Genomic DNA, 15642 nt, shown 5'->3' with positions numbered 1-15642 from the left:
ATTATTTGAGCAAATTAAATGTTAAGCTGTCGTTTACATTATTGTGAAAGCATTGCTCCCTGAAAGTTATGAAACATGCTTAGATATGGAATGAGAGACCCAACATAATTCACTCGCTTCCCATTTCAATTCGTAAATGAGTTGTAAACACATGTCAGTCAGTGAATTTCTCCATTATTTGATGACTGAGATCAATAAAGTTATTTCTTACATCTTATATGAAGCTTCTGTGACAAAGAACCAAAGATCTGTGACTAAGAAATAATTTATTTAGATACACAAATACAAAACACTTCTTGTGGGGGTCATAAAACAGACCAGCCTTACTTGATTTTGAAATTGAATTAATTCAGGGTTTTACAGCTTTGACAATACCCTACCTCTACTAAAATGGGAGTGTTTTGTAGACACATTTACACCAGCCTTGTCAATGACCAAAGGCCAAACAATTTCTCAGTAAATGAGAAATACACTGAACAGAGTAAAATTCAAGTTATATTTATTAAAACTGGTTGCTCCCAATCTGAAAAGACAACAAATACTACCAACGGAAAAACATAGATGACAAACAATAAGAGGGGTTTCAAAGCGTTACATGGACACATCATTTTTGCATGTTAATTTAGTCTTGTGCTTTGGCCTTTAAAAGAGTTTGGGCATTGTAAATGAGGGATTTGGAGGAAGCACCCGTAAGATTAACAGCTTCATTAAAAACATACATATTGTTGAATTTGACCTAAACCACAAAAGTTCTACTGGTGCTGATATACAGTACATAGCTTAACGCTTACAAAACAAATTGCCTTTGAAAGCTTCTTGTTCTGAATGATCTGAAGTCGAGTCCTCTGTTGTTGAAGTGACAGCCACATCCACTAAAGTCTTGGTGCCATTATATTTCCAAGCTTATTATAATGGGGAAACTTCCGTTCACAACAGCTCTTCTGACATTGTATTCAAGATCTACCTTTGCGAGCTGTGTTGGTTGCACTTAAACAACTGCTCCACTAGAGGCTGAAGTATTAGAGAAGTTCATATGTACTTGTATGCCTTCACACAAGCTCAAGCACCTGTCGGAGCAGAAAGAATTCTCAGACTTAGTCAAGCTTGATAGTCAATTCAGATTTTTGAAGTGTACAGTATTTAATATTTTTTTACTCAGCAGATTCACATCGTTTTGACAGAAACAAACTTTTTGATATATCGATTTCCACAAGTACATACCTTGATTGTTCCTTGACTGTTTGCAGCAATCAATACATTTGATTCCTGGAACAAAAGTGCATAAAATTAATGTTGCATTTCATTAGTACCAACTAAATATCAACAATTTAAGCTAACTCACTCCGTCTGGTAAGGCTCTCCAACAGACTGCACTGACAAACTCATTGGTGTCGTCTTCTTTCTTGTCTTTGTCCAGGACACTTTTCACTGTGTCAAACTTGAATGTGAGCAGTGTCTTTGAAAGTCCTTTGTAGTACAGGTACAGAGAGTTGTTCTCGCTGCCTGTTGGGACAAAAACACAAAATTGAGGCTTAGAGATTTGTACAGATTTTATAATGGTATAATTCAAAGTAAACACTTGCCACAAGCCACATAATCTCCATTGGAAGCCAGACCAACAAAATTTTTCTCATTGATGTGACCCTTAAATGAGCGCAGACAATGTGTTTTGTTGACATTCCACAACTTTAGTTGGCTGTCTGTAGATCTGCAAGGGCAAAAGGACAATTAAACATACCGGTACCTCTTGTTTTTTTGTTTTTTTTACCTCAAAAGGAAAACGGCATACTTACGCAGAAACAATTTCATCCCCATTTACAAATTTAGCATAAGACACAGCTTTCCTGTGGCCTTTGAACACCATGATCGGCTGCTTAGTGTTGCGTAGATCGTAGTAGTGAACACAGTGATCTGTCAGACAAGAAAGTAAAATAATGTACAACAACCAGCAGTACATGCAACATATCACAGGACATAAAGGGAGGTAAAACAGTTCAATTGTAGTGGAAAACAAATCATCATACAGAGGCAGCACATTTCTTAAAGCTCACCTGCACAGCCAAAGGCCAAATGGTACCTCGAAGTTGGACTGAATTTTACACAGCACACGTTGGCCTTTGCCTCTATACTGGCCACAGAGTTGTCAAGATTGGTTGACCATAATTTTACTAAAAAATAAAAAATACAAGGTAGGTCAACAACTTACTCAGAAGTATACAATGTGTTCATTCTTAATACAATAAAGGTTTGAGAGAGGCTTTGTTTACCTTTAGCATCATCAGAACCTGAGGCTAAAAGCTTGGGGTCCATAAGATTGAAGTCTACACTCCAACACCTTTTTTCATGTTCCTGAAATGTCATTAGAATTAGTAATTAGCAATTAATGAAATGTTCCATGTGTTTTGAGAGTGAACTCACAAAGAAGGAAATAAACAAAACCATTCTATACCTGGTAGACTTTTGACCTCTGGCCCGTAAATCCATCCCACAGGATAACGGTACCTTCATAGTCGCTACTGGCCAGGAGGTTCTTGTGATAGCTGCTCCAGCTGATACAGCTGATGAACATATTAAAAATAAAATAAGCATCTATTTTGACAATATTTTATCACTGCTCATATTTTACCTGATTTTAGAATTGCAGGTCATTTCATTGACTGGGTAGTGAATATCTACTGCATCTTGGATGACAGTGCCATACTCAAAGACCTTTATTTTCTTGGTCACACCAGCAATGGCAAAGTAGTCACAGTCTCGGTCAAACTCAATACTGTAAGGAAAAGAAGATGTCACTTATACTTACACTAGATGCAATAGCAGATTAATAGGCATATATAATTGACATTGAGCATGAGTAAAAAGCATGCAATTGCTCCCTACCTGGACACGATACTAGAGCCATTATAGAGGTCACTGGCATACGAAAGGGTTGCAAGGGGCCTCACAGAGTTATAGCGGGTGAACTTGGACAGACACTCCATGAAATCATCCAGCTGGTTCAGATTCCGGCCTTCATCTGACAAACAAGGGAATGTTTCTTAATAATTGTTTTCTTCAAATTGCAGAGAAATTTAGAAATTTGAAGATTAATACCTGTAATTCGGGACATTTTGTTGGAGAAGTAACACTGCTCCAAATCTTCAAAATGTGCAGTCAGTCTCTTTCTTCTGGATGCGAGTGTGCTGTTGTACCAAGTCTGTCTTTTTCCCTGTGATGAACCACCAAAACCTGGAGGCTGACTGTAGTCGGGTGCATCTATAATACTACTACAACTGTTTAAAAAATAAATAAGAAAAAAGAGAGAGAAAACTCAAGTTTAAAATGTGTAACATTAGACACAAGGGGTACCAAAATAGGCAGTAATTGAGGAGGGACGATTTTCAAAGGCTGTAATTTGAAGTGCTGTTCGTACCTGGGGGCTGGCGAGGGAGCCTCCACATTGGGCACTGTGCACTCTGCCTCCATTATGGGAGAATATAGCCCACTCATCTCCTGCAAAAGTGGACACAGATGTTGCCTTGCACAATAAATATGACTTTTCAAATGAACTAAATTACTTTCTACTTTTGCCAAGAGTCTAAAAAAGGATTCAAGAGACCATGTTATACTTTACCTCAACACGTTTAATGTCCTCTTCAAGAAAGTTGAGCTCTTTCTGCAGTTGCTCCAATTGCTGTTAGTGGAGAGACGAATACAGCACAGTATCAGTGAACTGAACATACTTACTTCTCCAAATTTTACAGACAACCAAAATTACAGTACCTCTCTCTTGTTTCTCCTTGCTTCTTTAAGAAACTCCATTAGAATCTGTCTTTGAGCAGCTTGGGATTCCTATTGAAAGAGATCTATATTTATGTGCTATCCCAAAATGCTTTAAATGATCCGAAATTGATTTGATTGATCAGTACAAAAACTGTAATCTTCTTGCTAATCAAAGAAGAGTAGTTGCTCTTAATACTCAAAAACAATCTAGTACAAATTGTTTTTGAGTAAAGTAATGACGAAAGTTCCTCTTGATGGCAGTGATAAAAAGAGGAAGTTATAAACAAGCCAGTTGAATAAAAATACACAATCCAATAACTTCGTACCGCCTCCAGTTGTTTCTTCTTCTGAACCAGGAGCTCCAGCATCAGATTCACATTTGCCAGATCAAGGTTCTCCTGGTCAGGACTCAGAACATCTTGGAAAACCTCCCACCTCGTGCCATTCTGTCAAAACATAACTCATAATTAATCAGCCGAGAAAAACAAGAAAGGAAAGCACACCACATCAAGCATGTTGTTGGCTTACAGGGTGATCGAGTTTCAGTCTCTTCTCCTCTGATCTTTGCTTCTGTTTGAGAATCAGCTCATTAACTGAGAAACAAATGAGAAGGTTAGATACCTTGTTAACATAAATGACATTCAATTAAAAGGTTACTCTTACCAAGAAAGTTTGGGTACAACTGATCCACATTATCAACAATGTAGTTACACTTTGGGCACCTGTTGCTGTCCTCTAGACTTTGACGTATGCATTTGAAACTGATGAACAAATACTCAGTCAGTAGTAGTAATAATAATAATGTTTCATTGTACCCTAATGTCCCTAACGAGATGAAAAAATAGGCAACAAAGTTCTACTCTTGTAAATTGGCATGCATTTTGCTTGATATGTTTTACACAGAGACAAACACTTACCAAAAACTGTGTCCACACTTTGTCATATGTGCTTCTTCTATCATTTCGAAACAAATGGGGCTGTACACGAGAAAACAATAACAATATATATAACGTTAAAAATGTTCAGTCTTTTATAGCGACTATCACACCTGCTGAGCTTATACTAACCAGACAAAGTCATTGCTTTTATCCTCGTATGAATTTAGCAGCCCATTGCACAGGGGGGCTTGGTGAAGGGATCTCTTTCTGCTACCTGAGGGTCTGTTCAGGGAAGCAAAGCCGCCCCTTGATAACGGCACGGCGGACAGACTTGGCACAGACAATCCGCTGTCACCGCCGGCTGCTGCTGTTGATGCCAGGCTCCGAGAGGGCACCACATTTGGAGAACTATTCCCATTACTCGTGACCGTGTTGTTGCCAACTCCGCCGCCGGGGTTGGAGCTGCCAGTGCCCCCGCTCGAGCCGCTGCTGCTCGTCCCAGGCACTGAACTCGCTCCCCCCGCGTTTTGCTGCGGTCGGCTGCTCGACATGGTGCAAGGCCGACAAAAACCTCCCAAAAATCCACTGTCTCGTAGACTAAACCATCCGGGCTGCGCCGATGTCTGGCCGCTAAGTTGCAGCAGTTGGCTAACTAGCTTGTCTGTATGCTAACATTACTGAGATTGAACAGCGTCCAAAACATCCAGATACATTCAAAATAAAGTCGTATGGCGCGTCTGTAGCAACGACACAACAGTGGGGGTGAATGAAGTCAAAAGAGGAAAAAGACAACTAAAATAATGCAGGAATTTGGAAATAAGCATTAGTTACTGCGTTGTCAAGAGATTAGCCGGTGCTTCGGTAGCTACGAGTTTTCTCTTTTTAACCAGGTGCGCAGCCGTGTTGTGTTCCCTGGTAAATGGCGACCTCTGGCGGGCTGGAGTGATGTAACACAGGCTTCATAATACAACTCAGGCCTGCTTTTTGGATCTTTTTTTTAAAACATTCTATAACTTAAATACATAATACAAATAGCCTATGTCCAAACAACAGGATAATGTATTTGCCCACAAAAAACAAAGAAAAAAATAGTTTGCTAGTAAATTAGTTAGTTGGTTAGTTTCTGACTATTGCAACGATTAAAGCACCAACTTTACCATTGCAATCTTCTTTCACAATCTTCCATGTTAATTTCAATCCTTTTACTCCCCTTTTCTGTCAGATGTCGTGTATGTTCTTTCTTAATAGCTAAATCATATAGATTTTCCCACTACCAGAACAAAAGCAGCATTAAGCTCCAGTGGAATATTATCGTTTCCATCCACATCAGAAATATGCTGCACTATGCCCGTGTGTTTATCTTTATTACCCAGGTTATATTCCTTTACATCAAATAGCAGCAGGTAGGTAGGCAGGTCAGGTCCACCAAATGCAGCTGAGCACAGTGCCAACAAAAACACTGACTTGTCACTCAGACATCCACCTGCAGCTATGCAAATATAACTTAAGGAGCTCCAACATATTCACAGTATGGCCAGTCCTGCTTCTAGCTTTTCCAGCTTCACCTCCACAGGGCATGTGCGTCCATGGATTTTCCCTTGTTTTTGTTTGTGGAAGGAGTTTATTTGTATTATGGAGCGCAGAATGTAAAAAAAAGAAGAAAACAAAATGTAGAGGAAAATTACTGGATGCATTAAAAATGGAAATTAATTGGCAAACAGGGACCACCATGGGATGTGTGTTGAGATGAATTGGATTTGCCATTTCGGTTAGTCGGTTTGAATATTTTGTGGACATAGTGGCTCTTCTACCTTTCATGTTGTGGTGCAAAAAAAAAATCTTTGGAGTTCCTTCCAACAAAACCACCTGCCACAGGGCTGAGTAGACCGATACGTGCATTACGACGTATTTGCCCCTCTCACCCGCTCTCTGTTCTGTGCCACTGAGAAGCTTGTGCCTCTTTCTCCCCTCCTCATTTGTCCAGCACATCATGGGATTTCTGATGATGTTGCCTCTGTGGATGTTTGGAAACAGCACTGGTGAGTGATTGCAGTTGCACAGACAGTAAAGAGGGGCATAGAGAAGTGAGTGTGTGGGCGAGTTAGAGAGAGAGTGAAGACAGGCAGCAGGTCCGGGGTTGGTGAGGTCAGGACCCACACGCTTAGTTGAAGGATAATCTGTGGAGGTCCGGTGCAGTGGGGGGTGAGGCCCCGCTAGAGCTCGACCATTCAGAGCTGCACAGCCCGCTGCTGACTCTTTGTGCTCTGTCTCTTCTCCTTCATCCTCCTTTCCCTGAACCCTCCCCTCCTCGTCCCCTTATTTCCTTTTTTCCAACACAGTTGCAGCTGGATTTCAAAGAGGTTCTTTGCTGGCAGAAAGAGCTGAATGTTGTGCAGGCAGATCCTCGCCTGGGATTGTGGAATTCCTGCCTCCCACTCTTTGGGAACCGTTTCTTGCCCCTTCAGGGGCCCCTGCCATAACTGCCGGTGGCCTCCTCCGCCATCTCCATCTCCTGCAGCCAGGACCTGTTTGCAAAGTGCCTGATAAAAACAGAGGTCTGCTCTAGCAACAGTCTGAAGGTGTGAGAGCCGACACTGGTTTTGATCACCGGAAAGTCAGGTTTGAGACAAAGCAAACCTCTGAGAAAGGAACCTCTGTGCTCTTCGGAATCAAGGAGATTTATAGCTACACATTTTAAATTATTTATTCTTTTCCTCATTGTGTAATACCTGACAATACGCTGTTAAATCATATTAATACATAATGCACTTCTTCTTTTGCCCACCGTTTTCTCTCAAAGGATTATTTTCCCAGGCTCCGGTGAGGCCCACAAGCTCTAAAGTTCAGCACAAAGCAGGTAGCAAACTTGGATGATAAAACCATTGCACAAGCCCTTTTCATGTGCTGGACAGATGTTGTGGCTGTCCATGTACCAGTGAGGAGAGCCAGAGCAGGAGAGTGAGAGTTTAGAGATAGTTCAACACACAAGAGGGGAAGAAGGGGGCCACAGGGGGTGCGCCCCTTTCTCTCTGAAGAGTGCAAAGAACAATGTCAATGTCAAATACTCAAATTCACTCAACTGTTTTGTTTTTTTCGTTTTGTTTTTGCTCAATGGAAAGCATGTGTGTCCCCCTGGAAGTAAGGTTGAACAGGTAAGAGCTGCCTATATTGATACAGTAAAATCCCAGATTGTAGAATAAAGAAATTATATATATATATATATATATATATATATATATATATATATATATATATATATATATATATATATATATATATATATATATATGCCATGTATTATTACTATGATTATGATTATTATTATTGATGATTATTATTGTTGTTGTTGTTGTTGTTGTTGCCCAGGTGTTGAGATGCCTTTTTTTTTTTTTTGAGATGCATTTGTGGTTGTTGTTGTTTTGTTTTTTTTGGCTGTTGTTGTGTCTGATGAAGCTCAAGTAGCCTATTTAGCAGTGTTCTTGCTTTACATAAATTGAGAGCAGCAGTGCGCACAGACAGCGGAGGGTTTCCCTAGTAAAAGTCTGCAGTAAAACAGCCAGTTCTTTGCATCACTGACCCACCTTCCCGCACTCCACCTCCAACCCATCACTTCCCTCGTGCCGGTGCTGGGAGTGGGAGCAGGGGCTCCCTCATGTAAAAAAAAAAAAAAAAAAGTCTTTGGACTGTGCAGAAAGAGAGGGAGGGAGATTGAAGAGTGAATGGAGGAGGATATTACTACTGCTTGGACCGGTGTATATCAGCCAGTTCCTTTGAGGCGCGCACAACCAAACGAGTACGCACAACCTGAGGGTCACATAGGCTACTTTGGTATATTTTGAAACAGAATTACTCTATTTCAAGAGCCCTGGATTTATGCATGAATTCGTTTTGCATCTGGATTTGACTTTTTCGTCCTCACATTTATTTTTATCGCAGCTATATTTTTGATGAAGGACGCATCAAATGATAGCTACTTAATTTTTGAGGTAAAGAAGCGCCAATTGGGAATAACATTTTTTTTTTATGTAGGCCATAGCTACTCATTTAATTGTTCAAACTGTGTCCAAATTAGGCGCCTGCTTTTCATTAGACTTTCAAAATAGTGGTCGGCAGTTCTAGAGTAAATAAGATTCGTGCAAAGTGCAGGGGAGCAACGCAGCGACCGTCATCAATGTTTTCAGCTACAAACAACATCTGTCATATGATGTCATTCGCAACCCGTTAAAGAAACCCCATAATGTAATTCACTTTTGAATTTGATCCTATACGGATGCACTGAATATGCAATTGTATAATATATCTCGCAGAGTTGATTGATGCAACAATTGCGCCATGGCACACTTGGATTGAAGCGAGGACTGTTGCTTCTTCACTTTAGAAACATACCAATTACTTTTAGAACACAAACAAAAACAAAACATGTTGTTATTGAGACTGCTGGCCATATCTCTAGTTTTTGTTTCCAACACTTGGCTGCTGAATCTGGTTCGCTCTGACGGGTTCAGCCGCTACAAGCGCGCCATGGTGAGGCGAGCAGACAGAGAACTTTCTCGGCAGGCAGGTGAACCGTGCGCAGCGACGGTCGTGTGGAAGTCCCGGCGACAGCCCCGCTCCCTCTCCTCCTCATCCTCCCCGTCACAACAACGCCCTCCAGCGGTGCGCACTCGGGCCAGCCGCGCACAGAGGTTTGTGAGGAGCGCCCCGGCTGTGTGTACTGGGGAGTGCGGGGTTGACAGCGGACTACAGCGAAGGAATGGAGCTGGACAGGGACATCCAGGGGCAAGACATCTCCAGAAACGAGACGAGGACAACACCAAGTTCGACAACACCAAGCATGTGCGTTATGGCTCTGACCTCAGTGCACCAGCGCATCAGGAGCACGCGAGGTCTTCCTCAAGACCCACGCGCAGCCTGAAATACGAGGAGCTGAACTCCAGCTGGGACAGAGCTCTCTCGGTTTCGCCGGGACTCCACGTTGCCTCCACGCACAGCCTCCATCAAAATGTACAGTCCTCCACTGGCGCGACGGATGAAGAAAACTTCTCCGGAGAACTGGAGGATGAGGACCTGGTCGCGGCACAGTGGCCTGCGCTTCACAGTGTCAAGAGTGGGGCCTCGTCCTGGGGAACCCCGTTAACCAGAGCGCCGCCGTCCTGGATGTTAGCACTGTATTTCAGTGGAGGTAGAGAGCAGCTGAGACTCCGGCCGGACATCGACTTGGAACTTCCCAGGGCTAAGTTCAGTTTGGAGCTATGGGTTAAGCCTGAAGGAGGACAGAGCAACCCCGCGATCATAGCAGGTGGGTCACTCATGAATAAGTCATATAATTGCCTATACAACAAGCATCTAAACCAGGTAGCCTAAACAACAACAACAAAGTAGCCTAAAGGTAACTTGTTTAGAGGCCACAAAGGCAAACTATTACATTATTAGCACGTCCTTAGCCAATAGCCTATATCCACAACGTTTTAAGTCTTAAATTGAGTTTTCAGTTTAGAACTCTCCACATAGCAGAATCTCCAGGTAGCCGATCACTGAATATGTTCAGCCAGTCAGAAGAGAGAAAAGGTTCAGTGTCAGTCAGGTTTGTTTTTTCCTGAAATCTACTCAAAATATAACTCAGGCAGATGCCAGGAGACTGACAATAGCTCTTTGAAGACATTTGATGTTTGACAACCGTATCAATGTGGCAGTGGCATGCTACTCTAATCTAACCTATCCATTTTCTGAGATTGAATACAGATTTCAAGACACTGGATAATTTTGACAGTGCCATTTGACACATGTAAAATATTTTAGTTACAGTAATTTCATTTGACTGTGAATGTTGTTCTATTTAGAAGGAAATGGTTTATCCATTAGGCCATGGTACTCAGCAAAACGTGGAGGCATATTGAGCTGATGGTTGCGGAGAAGGTTGGTGGATGCAACAGAGTTTAACTGAGACAAGATATTTGTTATTGAAAGCAAGTGTGACCAGACTGAGATCTTGTAGAATGCAAGTGTAAGAGGAGAAAATGAAACCGCTATTTATCGCATCGGGTCATGCTGTAGGTCGTACCATCCCTGATGTCCAGTCATAACTTTGGGTCTCAGGCTCACCCGCTGTCAGATGTTGTATGTTCTGGTTTGCATATCAGTATGATGCACCACCCTCTTCATGTGGAGGCATTGCCAGATCAGAAAAGACTAGACAGTGCTTTGAGTTCATGTCTCTGGGTCCCACACTGATGGTAAATAGACTTCTCCGGCATAAGACATCAGGAAGAGGAGGACAGTGTTTCTTTTACCACAAAGATCCTGAAATAAAACATTATTCATTCTCTTGGTGCAAAAATCAGCTCAATTAGCTCAATGAAGTAATGTTACAAAGTGCTGGTTTCATTAATATTTTCATGTGAGGCTGCAAATCCAACATATTTTGTTTAATTTTAATTTGTCAATACAAGTCAATGCAGTAACGCTTTCCAAAACCTACTACAACTAAAATACCAACCACAGCTAAAAACAGCAAAATAGATTGGTTTAGCTATTAGATCTACCAAAGCACCAGTACGTTGTTCAATAGGTCTTATTATCAATGAAAGACACAGGCCCCTGGTCCTGGAACCTACCAATATCTAAACATTCTTCACTATATTATCTTTTGTGCAATGAAATATGCTCATCTGTCAATGATTCTCCAATGCAGCACTTCTCCTTGTGGCCCATTTGACATGCTATTTACTCAAGCCTAATGCAGATTTATGACAAATAGATCTGTGCATTTGTGTGGTAACATCCAGTAGCTTTACAATAGTTGGCGCAGAGTTTAATGTATTTTATTTGGCACACATGAGGCTTCCTAACTGCTGTGCTCCTCCACTGCATCAAAGATTAACCATGAAACCGGCTCCTAGTGCTACATATTTTGCTACACTTTCCCATATTGATGTCAAATGCGCTCCGCACACTCATAACATTGCGCTGCAGAGGGTGAAGGGGTTCCCTGACCCTGTGCTGTCCTAGTACACCACATCTGGGAGGCAGATGTGAAATCGTCTGTTGCAAGAGCAGATGGAAACACCAGGGCCTCGACACGGCTGTGAGAAACAACTCTGTCTTTCCTCTGTTCCAGCTTTCCCCTGTGTCTTTGTTCAGCAGCATCTCACTAAACCCAATGACAGTCGCATGCGCGGGACAATAAAGCATCAGTAGAACAGAAAAGATTTGTTATTTTTCAGCTGCTCCTCAAGGGAGTGAAGTTTTCCAGTTTGGAAGCCGTTCCATTTATGTGCTATTTACAGAAATAATGTTAAATATAATCTTTGTGTTACTGACAATTATTATACTGACTTCTTTGTTTTCCCTACAAGATTTATGCACAGTCAATCATCAATATAGCATCAACCATGGCCACTACTTCTTCTTCCCTATATATTCATCTTTTATTGCCTCAGTTGTGAGGACAATGTTCACATTTCCCCCAAACACGGCACACTGTTTTCATGACTCATGTTTCATGAGAGATATTGTGAACTTTGTCGTCAAAACATTCCTCTCTTTCGCGCCCTGCAGGTGTATTTGACAACTGCTCCCATTCCCTGAGTGAGAAGGGCTGGTTTGTGGGCATTCAGACCCTGGAACCCGGGAGCACCAAAGACGCACGCTTCTTCTTCACTCTGCGCACAGACCGAGCAGTCAAATCCACCACTGTCTACAGCCACCAGCGCTACCATGGCAACACCTGGACACACCTGATGGCGTCTTACAATGGCCACAACATGAACCTGTTTGTCGATGGAGCCAAGGTGGGTGGTAGATAATGTTATCAAGTTGGTGCCGCATGGAATTCTAAAATGTTTATGCCTTAACCAAAACTCCATCATCACTTTTCTAGCGCATATGTACAAGTAACATTTTTACACCCACTGCTTTTCGCTATTTGTCTTCTGTCTTGTCTGTTGTAGGTTGGTGAGAGCAGTTTCCAGTCAGGGAATCTGTACAGTTCCTTCATGAAGACCTGCAGAACCTTCTTTCTTGGCAGCAACCACTCAGAGAAGGGCCACAGCTTCAGGGGCCTTATCGGAGGCCTGATCCTGTGGGACCATGCCCGAACTCAAGAAGATCTGCTGCAGCGACCACAAGATATTGATAAAAGTGATCCAGTGCTTTTCATGTGGGCTGATTTCACTGATGTAAGTACTGTTTTATAAGCAGACTTAATATGCCCCTCGTCAGCAATATGGCTCCATCTTGAAAAGTACCCAGAACAAGGGGTAGAATTGTCATGCCAGAATTAGTGTTTGTTCTAAATTATAATCATAACCAATGACAAATGATCCCATAAATGACTGCACTCTGACTGAACTGACTCTACAACCTAGTTTGGTTAGTTACAGTAAACGAGAAATTGAAAAAAAGAAAGAAAAAACAAAACCCACACACACATTGAAAGGTCAATTTGTCAAAAACTTTACTTTTCAGAACAGTATTAGCAGTATGTCCTCCTACTCCTTTGGGTATGTACCATATAAGACTTGATAATCGGATGGAAATAGCATGGTAACTAGGCACAATGAGGATATTGCATTTTGCAGGCCCCTTTTTTAGCTATTTTCTCGGTAATTTACATTTTTTTGTAGTGCGTTAGGGTTATGATTAATGATATGCAATGAATAGGTGTTTATCCTTTGTACATGTCATTACCATGATTACCATGCTGCCACATTTTTAGATACCATACTATTTCCATACTATGTACCAATGTTGTGATTATAGGTGCAAAAGCTGTGGACTCCACACAAAAAAGGCCTGCACCCGAGCATCATCACCACTCCGATTCCTGAACAAGAGCTTGTGTCCCCATTTGACCCCCCTCCCTGTGGACTCACACCCTGTGACAACACAGATGTTATATCTGGCTACAACGACAACCGGCAGCTCCGCACCTCCAAACAGGTCCGCTATAGGATTGTCAACATCGCTGATGATGACGGTGGGAATCCGACCGTGACCAAGGCCCAAATCGACCTACAACATAAAGCTCTTATTGAAGCATTTCAGCGTTACAATATCACCCTGGAGCTTGCTGTTCATAACGTCAAAAATTCTAGTCTCAGGGAAAGGTTCATTCTTAGCAACTGCCGCATAGAGAAGATTGGTAATCGGCAATGTGATCCTGAATGTGATCATCCCAGGACAGGTCATGATGGAGGGGACTGTCTAAGGTTAGGGCCCTGCTACAACTGGAAAAGGCAAGATGGCATCTGTAATATGGAGTGCAACAGTATCTACTACGACTATGATGACGGAGACTGCTGTGAACCAGGAGTGACGGATGTGCTCAAGACTTGCTTTGACCCAGAGTCTCCGGACAGGTAAGATCGATGGACAGTGGGAAGAAAAAGCAAGTACACCGTTTGGAATTTCTCACATTTCTGCCTAAATCGGTCACTAAATGTGGTCTGATCTACCACCCAAACATTTACATTTCATCATATTTTTATTGGCCATAACATCTAAACATTCACAGGACAGCGTGGAATAAGTAAGTACACCGCCTGAATCTCAATGAACTGCAGCAGTTTTGTAAAGAGGAATGGTCCAAGATTCATCCTGATCGCTGCGAACGTCTAATCTACAACTACAGAAGTAATCGCTGCAAAAGAAGGATCAGCCAGCTATTTAATACAAGGAATCACTTACTTATTCTACGCTGTTGTGAATTTCTCAGGTTTTTCTGCAAAATATCTTAATCAACTTGTGAAGTAATTTTTCTGTTGATAATATCACATTGTCCAGGTCCTGAGGCAGCAAAACAGCCCCACACCATGATTCTCCCTGCACCATACTTCACAGTGGGTATAGGGTTTTGATGTTGGTGTGCTGATCCATTTTTCCTCCACACATGACGTTGTGTGTTCCATTAAAAAAAAAAAAACTTTGGGTTAATCTGTCCACAGATTATTTTTCCAGGAGTGCTGTGGAGCATCCAAGAGCTCTTTTGCAAGCCAAAATTGAATAGTTTAGGAGGAACAATATGGTTTTGAAGAAGATCAGACCACATTTTATGACCAATTTAGGCAGAAATGTGAGAAATTTCAAACGGTGTAGTTACTTTTTTCCCCCACTGTATGTGACAAATGGAAATTCTTCTTTGACAAGGCTTAACAACAAGCAATTTTAGATAATATAATAATATCACATAGCGGTTTGAGCTGATCACAGAGTTATCAGAGTGACCCTCAAGTCCTCATTGTTCAAGTTCGAGTCGCAGCCCAGCCCTAATATGACTCCCGTTGAAAGCTAAACTGTGATCGGTCACCTTGTAAATTCACCGCATGGCTGGACTTTTATGAGTTCAGAATCAGTTCTTTCATCTCCGTTCACACAGTACTGGTCCAATTTGCCAATTCTCCAATTTCCTCCAACACTACATTTTGTTTGATCTTTTAATGAAAATGTCTCCGCACCTCCTGCTGATTTTCCTGTGCAAGGAAGTTTCATTTTCTATTGAGCACCTGCAAAAGTGCAAAGTTTGTTCAGTTGTAAAAACCATAACCAATGAAAATGGTGATTTATAGGTGATATATTTGAGAATTTAGTATTCTGTCTGAGTTCTTCATTTCCAGACAGTGCACCAGCAGGAACAGACTCAAAGTTATGAAAACATGTTTTTTCCCCCCAGTTCTTCTCTGGTTGTAAGTTTGGGCACAGAAGGCCACTAATAAGAAGATTTCTCCACATGAGGTGCATATCTGGCTGGAAGGGACGTGCAGTGAGCGGCTCAGCTTGCAACATGAACAAATTGGCACTCTCTCTTTCCCCAGTGGTTTACAGCAAGAGCCCTGTGAAGTGGGGATGTTGGGTGAAAAGGCCAAAGTACACATTTATTTTTTGCTAAACAACTCGAGTGGCGGCCCGCTGCCTTCCATTTGCAATGACAGACAGGCCCCCGCAGAGCTCCAAATAGTTTGCATGAAGTCTCGCCATGAGGTTGTCGGCCCGAGCGACTTTTAAT

The 15642-nt window shown here is 41.9% G+C and overlaps 2 protein-coding genes across 3 annotated transcripts in view; one reads left to right on the top strand and one right to left on the bottom strand.

Annotated features, from left to right (window-relative positions):
- Positions 1-301: 301 nt before the first annotated feature.
- cop1 (COP1 E3 ubiquitin ligase) lies at positions 302-5506 on the bottom strand. The gene is made up of 19 exons (XM_079569072.1): positions 4830-5506; positions 4680-4739; positions 4426-4523; positions 4291-4355; positions 4089-4208; positions 3763-3831; positions 3614-3673; positions 3413-3492; positions 3094-3272; positions 2881-3016; positions 2627-2770; positions 2450-2558; positions 2268-2349; positions 2052-2168; positions 1794-1911; positions 1580-1708; positions 1343-1499; positions 1222-1266; positions 302-1067 (listed from the first exon to the last, which is right to left on the bottom strand). The coding sequence occupies exons 1-19, from the start codon at positions 5189-5191 to the stop codon at positions 1050-1052; spliced, it is 2148 nt and encodes a 715-aa protein (XP_079425198.1). The 5' UTR covers positions 5192-5506; the 3' UTR covers positions 302-1049.
- A 3432-nt stretch (positions 5507-8938) lies between these two features.
- Positions 8939-15642, top strand: part of pappa2 (pappalysin 2) — a 38140-nt gene continuing 31436 nt past the window's right edge. The window contains exons 1-4 of one of the 2 annotated variants that reach the window (XM_079569047.1): positions 8939-9939; positions 12198-12430; positions 12590-12817; positions 13401-13999. In XM_079569047.1, coding sequence (XP_079425173.1) covers positions 9060-9939; positions 12198-12430; positions 12590-12817; positions 13401-13999 — 1940 coding nt within the window. In that variant the 5' untranslated portion in view covers positions 8939-9059. The remainder of the gene's footprint in view (positions 9940-12197; positions 12431-12589; positions 12818-13400; positions 14000-15642) is intronic. The other variant, XM_079569046.1, reaches the window with a different exon arrangement.

Source organism: Gobius niger (genome assembly GCF_951799975.1).
Source record: "Gobius niger genome assembly, chromosome: 13".
Taxonomy (NCBI): domain Eukaryota; kingdom Metazoa; phylum Chordata; class Actinopteri; order Gobiiformes; family Gobiidae; genus Gobius; species Gobius niger.
This window is presented reverse-complemented; position numbering and strand designations above follow the sequence as displayed.